The sequence below is a fragment of the Coregonus lavaretus genome (assembly GCF_964263955.1).
Source record: "Coregonus lavaretus genome assembly, chromosome: 37".
NCBI lineage: Eukaryota > Metazoa > Chordata > Actinopteri > Salmoniformes > Salmonidae > Coregonus > Coregonus lavaretus.
Window position 1 is genome coordinate 23,401,093 of NC_140024.1, and position 8,486 is coordinate 23,409,578.

An 8,486-nucleotide genomic window follows, 5' to 3' on the forward strand; every position below is an offset into this window, starting at 1 on the left:
CTATGTGTGAGTGTGTGGCATCAATATGCAAGTGTGTGGGTTTTGTGTGTGTGAGTGTATGTAGTGTGTGTGTGTGTGTGTGTGTGTGTGTGTTGGAGTGTCAGCGTATTATATGTGGGTAGAGTCTATTGAGTGTGCATAGAGCCAGTGCAAGAGAGTCAGTGCAAAAAAAGTGGGGGTGAAGGGGGTCAATGTAAAATGCACCCAACACAATGCATTCATGCACTAAAAACAATTATTGTGTAAACTGTAATGGGGAAGGCGTACATCATCTACTGTAAAAAATAAATACAAAAATAATACATAAAAACTGTGAAAAAATATTTAACATCCTGTACATTTTACTTTGTCACATCTAGCTAACCACATTACTTTCCTGTTACACTCAGACAGAAACCCTTGTTTGTACTATTACAGAAGTAAAGTGACCATTACTGCTTACGAGGCCAAGGGTGATATAAGGAACTACTCCCCAAACAACATCATTATTTCTTAGGAAACAGCAGTTGACTGCAGTGCAAAATGAACAGCTCGAGCTCCTCCATCTCAGACAATGATGATGCATTGTTGAATGAAATGTCAACCATAGGGCGATCAGTAGTCTGTGTGATCCTGGGCCTGTCGTTCCTGGTGGGGGTCCCGGGGAACCTGCTGGTGATCTGGACCATCCTGAGGCACGTCCAGCAGCGCTCCCACACCGTGGTGCTCATCCTCAACCTGGCTGCTGCAGACCTGCTGGTGCTCATCACCCTGCCGCTGTGGATCTACTCCCTGGCCCGCTCCTGGGTGTTCGGGAAGGCCTCCTGTAAGGCCATGGTGTACGTCATCAATACCTGCATGTACAGCAGCGTCTACCTCATCACCCTCATGAGCGTTGAGCGCTTCCTTGTCATCCGGTACCCGTTCAAGATGTTGCGCTGGAAGACCAAGGCCATTATGGACAAGGCTCTGGTGGCTATCTGGGCTCTGGCTTTCCTTTTAGGGATCCCATCCATTCTGACCCGCTCTATCGATGAGATCGATGGGACTGAGCAGTGTCTTTTCACTGAGTACAGCTCAGTGGCCCAAGAGGTGGTGTTCTTATGCCTGGAGACCTTGGTGGGCTTTGTGGTCCCCTTCTCCACCCTGGCTGTCTGTTACTGTCTAGTAGCAACACACCTGAAGACAATGCATTTCGGCAGCAGCAAACAGAAGTCGACAGTTCTCATCAGTAGTGTGGCGGTAGCCTTCATTCTCTGCTGGCTTCCTCACCATGTCCTCAACACTGTAAGCCTAGTCAGCATTCTGACAGAGGATCCAGATGATGCTGTGCCTGTTTCAGTGGTCCAGAGTGCAGTAGTGTTTATCTCTGGAGCGCTGGCCTTCATTAGTAGCTCTGTGAACCCTGTGTTCTATACCTTCGCTGCGAGGAACTTCCAGGGCAGTCTCCAGGAGTCCCGCATGGTCAGGCTGTTCCAGGAAGTCGCCTCACACACCTCCTCCAAGCTAAGGGGATCTGGCAACACAATAGGATCGGACAACACAACAGGATCGGACAACACAATGCCCTCAGTAATGCCAGACTGCAACAATACCACAGATAGAACTACTGTGTAGGACTACAGAAATGGTAGCTCTGGATAAGAGCATTCTGGATAAATTTTTCTCTCAGACCCATGACAAAATGTGTAGAATTGCAGGAAACTAGTTTTAAAACATTCTCTCTGCCCCATGGCAAAATGTGTAGGATAAGAGCGCCTGCTAAATTACTAAAATGACAAATGAAAACTGTGACCTGATCATTGATTCAGATGTCAGCATTGATGATAATAAATATGGCTAGAATCTAGAAGTTTGATTACAAGTTTGATTTTTATGATCATGGTACGAAATCTAGAGATTGTTGTAGTGCTTATGAAATACAGTGAGAAAAGCCCACAAAAGTAATTAAATTGTGACTATTTCAACACAATAAAGCTATTGCATTTGCTCATAAAGTGGTATAACTTAAATAACATTTATTCGTGGTCCTGTTACAATTCCTTGAATATTATTGTCTTGAAATTCCTGTTTCCCAAAATAACACACTGGCTTACTCTATTTGATCACAATAAAATAAAACAATCTGATCTCAAGTTCATATCACTTCAATAAAAGTAATTTGTGGTCAATACAATTCTTTGACCTCTTAAAATATCTTAGAAGATTCTTTTTCCAGACAGTGCCACAATAAGGACCCACTGGATGACTCACTGCTCTGTCTCTCACAGAATGATGGCTCTGTGAAAAACCAACCTCTTTCCTGCTCTCCTCCGCAAAGTTAAAGGGAAGTGAAAGCTTGCTGGTGCAGCACTTTTTTTCTGTCTGAGTATGTACACCAGATAGGAGGCATGTAAGGCGAGGTGAGGCAAGGCGATCGGCAGCATCAACCAGAACCGTTCGATCATCAGCTGTCTTCAGCTTCAGAGTCCACCATGGCTCCTGATGAGTTTGCTGGCAGAACGGCGGTGGCCTGTGTGATCCTGGGCCTGTCGTTCCTGGTGGGGGTCCCGGGGAACCTGATGGTGATCTGGACCATCCTGAGGCATGTCCAGCAGCGCTCCCACACCGTGGTGCTCATCCTCCACCTGGCTGCTGCAGACCTGCTGGTGCTCATCACTCTGCCTCTGTGGATCTACTCCCTGGCCCGCTCCTGGGTGTTCGGGGAGGCCTCCTGTAAGGCCATGGTGTATGTCATCAACGCCTGCATGTACAGCAGTGTCTTCCTCATCACCCTCATGAGCGTTGAGCGCTTCGCCTCTGTGCGACACCCCTTTGCCTCAGCCGGCTGGAGGAGGAAGAAGGCCTTGAATAAAGTTCTTCTTGTTCTGTGGGCTGCTGCGTTTCTATTCAGCATCCCGGTCTTTCCCACCCAGGTGGTGGAGGGGGACCCTGGGGAGGAGCATTGCCTGTACAGGGAGTACACCTCAGATGGCCAGGAGGCAGTGTGTGTTCTACTGGAGACCCTAGTGGGCTTTGCGGTCCCCTTATGTATTCTTGTGGTCTGCTACAGCTGTATCTACAGCCGCATCGCACAGATGACCTTTAAGTCCAAGCGTAAGTCCACGGGCTTGATTGCAAGCGTGGTAGTGGTGTTCGCATTATGCTGGACCCCTCACCATGTGGGCAACGTGCTCTCCCTCGTCATCCTCACCATCAAGGGGTCCCACCGCGAGGTCGCAGCGCGTCTAGAGAGCGCCAGAACCACCATGACCTTCATCGCTGGAGCCCTCGTGTTCATCAGTAGTTCGGTCAACCCTTTGCTTTATGTGTTTGTGGCGCGTACATTCCGGAGTTCCCTGAGGGAAACAGGGATCCAGAAATTGTTCTGGCACATCTCAAGCACGGCCCCCAGAGAGGGGACTAAAGAACTGTCCTTTGTGACCAAGAGACCGAGCTTCTCTCAGACACAGAGCCACAGCTCCCAGTGTGTCACAGAGCCTAAGGAACAAATGGATGTACTTATAAATATATGTGAAAATGGTTCATCCTGAGTTTGAATATGATGTGTATCATACATTTTTGCTAAAGATTTTTGTGTGTAAATTACAAAGTTTGATTTGTCACATTGTTTCTATATGTTAATTAACTTAAAATGTAGAATAATAATTGTTAATCATGTTTATGTCAAACATAATGCATATAAAAAAACATTTAAATAAGTACTGTATATCATTTTACCTGTAGTGAATTTGAATTAACATTTGAAATGATACTTCAAGGTTTAACAAATACGCGTTTTTCTATGTAGGCCCACTGTGTTTGACCAATTTTTTAGTTGTGATATAATGCTCATTTCATGCTCAAAATGATGTTATATTCCATGTGCCACAGAAGAAAGAGCTTTATAGAAAAAAAGAACATATGTCACTGCATATGTTTGTCTGAAGCTATGTGATATGAGTATAATGACTGCGTGTACTGTATGTATTCAGCTGCTTATCTTGAGGCCATGCCTCACTACGTTTATTTTTGATCCTCCTGATCTGGATGGAATATATTTCATCCACAGCTTTAGCCTTCATGATAATGGCAACCACAGATATCAGCCTATTGCTGTCATACTGAACTTTACTACTGTCTTTATACTGATCATTTAATTGTTATAGTTGAAGTCAATGAACATGTGTATATACCCTAGGTCATATTTGTGTGTTTATTAAATAAAATAATACTTATTTAAAAAAAGATCCCTTAAAAAAACGTGTTGAAAGTGTTACAAAGACCATTACAAGTGTTACGAAATGTATCTTTCAGTCAGAAAGTATGAATCTGCTAGTTCTGTGGTTCTGGTCTACACCTAACATCTGTTCTGCGACAGCACGAGTCATGCTTTCAACTTCCCTCTCATCTACGGAGATTGCAACATGAAAATCTGCCTTGTGTCCCCTTTGACCACTGATGAAAAGAGGAATCTTGTACTACTCTTTGGCACAATCATATTAGAGAGAAAACCACATTGTTTTTCTAGGGAGTTTCCTATGTCAGCTAAATCTAGTTAAATATTTTATTCAAATAGGGATTTATTTTATTTACATCAATATCATACTATTGATTGTAAATGATGATTCATTAGTCCTTATAGTCCAATAGGTGGCAGTGTACCTATTTTCCAATGACTGTGGAATTCTGACACATTCACAAGACATTGCCCTCTCTCTCCATTTAATAGCACAGTTTCTATCTCACTTTTAATTCAACTATAAATGAACCCGCCTAAAATATGTATGTTAAGGTGTAATTTCACTATATATTAGGTAAGATGTAAGAAGTTTTATATCGCGTTGACAGTCAAGAGGCTCCACAGTGTCTCTGCATGTATTCTTCTGAAGGAGTGAGTCACACAGCGTTTGGCTGGGCGTCAGACGGGTGCTCTGTCTCATCCTGCTCCAGTAAGCCTGGCTCTGTTCAATGTGTCACGCTGTCACTCAGACACACGTACACACACACAAGCGCCCACACACATGCAGGCGCACACACACACACACACATGTAATGGCTGCTCTAGCTTGCTGAGTGTAAGAATTACTGGGCTGGGCAGGGCAGCTTGTGTCAACACAACCCAATTACAGGACAACACTGCCTAAATTGTTTTCACCTGCTCCTGTAGTGTGTACAATTTGAATGTAAGTGTCTCGCCCTGACTCAGAGGACGCTTATATGTTGAGTCAGGGTGTGTATATTCCTTGTTGTGATTTTCTATGTTTAGATCTAGTATGTCTAGATCTATGTTGGCCGGTGTGGTTCCCAATCAGAGGCAGCTGTCGCTCGTTGTCTCTGATTGGGGACCATACTTAGGCAGCCTATTGGCACTAGTGGGTTGTGGGATCTTGTTCCGTGTGAGGTATGTTGTTTGTGTACCGTGGACTTCATGTGTCGTTAGTTTATTCGTTTCAAATAAACATGTATGCATATCACGCTGCGCCTTGGTCTGACCCGTTCATCAACGAACGTGACAGTAAGGGGGTGGGGTGGTCTCCTTTACCCTCTGTATATTTGTGAAAAATGATATTGCGGCACTGCCTCCAGTAATCACAGCTGTGTGTAGTGGTGCTGGCTGCTGCCCCAGCAGGTGCTCCTGTCTTGTCTGAACCTAAGCCTAACCAATCACAGTGGTTGTTGCAGCCAGCCTGGTCAGTCTATGTGAGGATGAGCCTGTGGCTCCTGTGGAGTTCACAGTTTCACTTCTGGTCTTCATCACTGCTCTGGGGCCTGGGCTGCTGACTAAAATCACACTGGTGTCACACTGACAGAGGCCGAAACAGCCTGAGGCTTGCCTACATCATTTGACTGTCAACTAACCAATGGCCATGGCACATGTCTTGCTTCACTGATGTTGCTTGTAATAAGCTACACTCAACTGCACACTGCCAAGCTCTGAACGTGTGGTACAAAATGAGGAAGCAACCGTCAGTGTGTGAGAAAATGTTAACATGGTGTCAAACACCTGTAAACCTTTGGTCACAGCTTGCCAGAGTATGATTGTCTCTCTAGTCTTGAAAGAAAGGACAAGTTCATTCAGAATTTAAGTTTCTCACCATTAACACTCACAGAAGGAAACACAAAACATAGGGGCTGACTACCTTATGGCAATTTCCTTTATGTGTAGATAAAAACATGGTGGGAAATACATCACAATCTCCTCATACATCACAGACCCATCATACATCACAGTCCCATCATACATCAGAGTCCCATCATACATCAGAGTCCCATCATACATCAGAGTCCCATCATACATCACAGTCCCATCATACATCAGAGTCCCATCATACATCACAGTCCCATCATACATCAGAGTCCCATCATACATCACAGTCCCATCATACATCAGAGTCCCATCATACATCAGAGTCCCATCATACATCAGAGTCCCATCATACATCACAGTCCCATCCTACATCACAGTCCCTGTAATATAGAATACCACCAAACATATTATGTCTTAAACACACTTTCTCTGACACAGCAGGGCCTAAAAGCTTTCATCTGAATTTCATACACTCAGTGGGAGGGAGGGGAGAGAGAGAGACTGCGAGAGAGAGAGAGAGAGAGAGAGAGAGAGAGAGAGAGAGAGAGAGAGAGAGAGAGAGAGAGAGAGAGAGAGAGAGAGAGACCTTCACAAGAGGAATTTCAATGTGAAGGCATCCAGCCCTCCTGAGGCTTGGGGAAACAATAGGGTGAAACGAGGTGATGAAACAAAAGTCCTTTCCTTTGTATTGTCTCCAGCCCATGGTTACCTATAGTACAGAAGGAAGGGGCGTAGAGAGCAACAAAACACACCATCCTGGGAACCAGGCCATGGAGTAACAGTTCACAGGGCTCCCGAGAGGCACATGTGCCATGTGCCTGGACAAGTACCTGTGGGAATGCACAGAAGTTTTTTTTCTTGTAGCCTAGCTATGAGGTATGTATAGGCATTAGGAAATATAATGCATTTTATGAGACATTTGCCCAAGACTTACCGTTTAGTTATTTTATGACCTTTCCACAAAGGTGTGCTGTCACTCACACAACCAGTTTCTCTGAACAGCTTCGACCCCCAAGCCATAAGACTGCTGAACAGTTAATCAAATGGTTACCCTGAATATTTGCATTGACACCCTTTTTATTTGCACTGACTCTCTTGCACTGGACTCTACCCAAACACTCACACATACTACACTGACACTCCAACGCACACATAGACTACATACGACTACATATGCTCTCACACACACACACGCTGCTGCTATTCCGTTTATTATCTATCCTGATTGCCTATTCACTTTTACCCCTACCAACATGTACATATTACCTCAACTACCTTGTACCCCTGCACATTGACTCAGTACCAGTACTCCTTGTATATCGTTTTGTTATTGTAATTTTATTGTGTTACTATTTCCATTTTAGCGAGGGCCATAAATGTATTTTCTTTTATAGATGGTGCAACAGAGTTTTACTTTCAAACACGTCAGAAGAGAAGCTAAAATGCATATAAATATATACAAAAAGGGAAAAACGTATTTGATCCCCTGCTGATTTTGTACGTTTGCCCACTGACAAAGAAATTATCAGTCTATAATTTTTATGGTAGGTTTATTTGAACAGTGAGAGACAGAATAACAACAACAAAATCCAGAAAAACGCATGTCAAAAATTTTATAAATTGATTTGCATTTTTATGAGGGAAATAAGTATTTGACCACCTCTCAATCAGAAAGATTTCTGTCTCTCAGGTGTCTTTTATACAGGTAACGAGCTGAGATTAGGAGCACACTCTTAAAGGGAGTGCTCCTAATCTCAGCTTGTTACCTGTATAAAAGACACCTGTCCACAGAAGCAATCAATCAATCAGATTCCAAACTCTCCACCATGGCCAAGACCAAAGAGCTCTCCAAGGATGTCAGGGACAAGATTGTAGACCTACACAAGGCTGGAATGGGCTACAAGACCATCGCCAAGCAGCTTGGTGAGAAGGTGACAACAGTTGGTGCGATTATTCGCAAATGGAAGAAACACAAAATAACTGTCAATCTCCCTCGGCCTGGGGCTCCATGCAAGATCTCACCTCGTGGAGTTGCAATGATCATGAGAACGGTGAGGAATCAGCCCAGAACTACACGGGAGGATCTTGTCAAGGATCTCAAGGCAGCTGGGACCATAGTCACCAAGAAAACAATTGGTAACACACTACGCCGTGAAGGACTGAAATCCTGCAGCGCCCGCAAGGTCCCCCTGTTCAAGAAAGCACATATACATGCCCGTCTGAAGTTTGCCAATGAACATCTGAATGATTCAGAGGAGAACTGGGTGAAAGTGTTGTGGTCAGATGAGACCAAAATGGGGCTCTTTGGCATCAACTCAACTCGCTGTGTTTGGAGGAGGAGGAATGCTGCATGTGACCCCAAGAACACCATCCCCACCGTCAAACATGGAGGTGGAAATATTATGCTTTGGGGGTGTTTTTCTGCTAAGGGGACAGG

General features: G+C 44.4%; 2 protein-coding genes across 2 annotated transcripts; both read left to right on the top strand.

The window, feature by feature from the left end:
• Positions 1-522: 522 nt before the first annotated feature.
• Positions 523-1,759, top strand: LOC311111437 (leukotriene B4 receptor 1-like; the record flags this gene model as incomplete). Its single annotated transcript, XM_084154155.1, has 1 exon — positions 523-1,759. One exon carries the CDS (start codon positions 523-525, stop codon positions 1,594-1,596), a length of 1,074 nt encoding a protein of 357 aa, XP_084010281.1. The 3' UTR covers positions 1,597-1,759.
• Positions 1,760-2,387: 628 nt separating this feature from the next.
• LOC311111483 (leukotriene B4 receptor 1-like) lies at positions 2,388-3,575 on the top strand. The gene has a single exon (XM_084154220.1). The coding sequence runs from the start codon at positions 2,454-2,456 to the stop codon at positions 3,510-3,512; it is 1,059 nt and encodes a 352-aa protein (XP_084010346.1). The 5' UTR covers positions 2,388-2,453; the 3' UTR covers positions 3,513-3,575.
• The last annotated feature ends 4,911 nt before the right edge of the window (positions 3,576-8,486 follow it).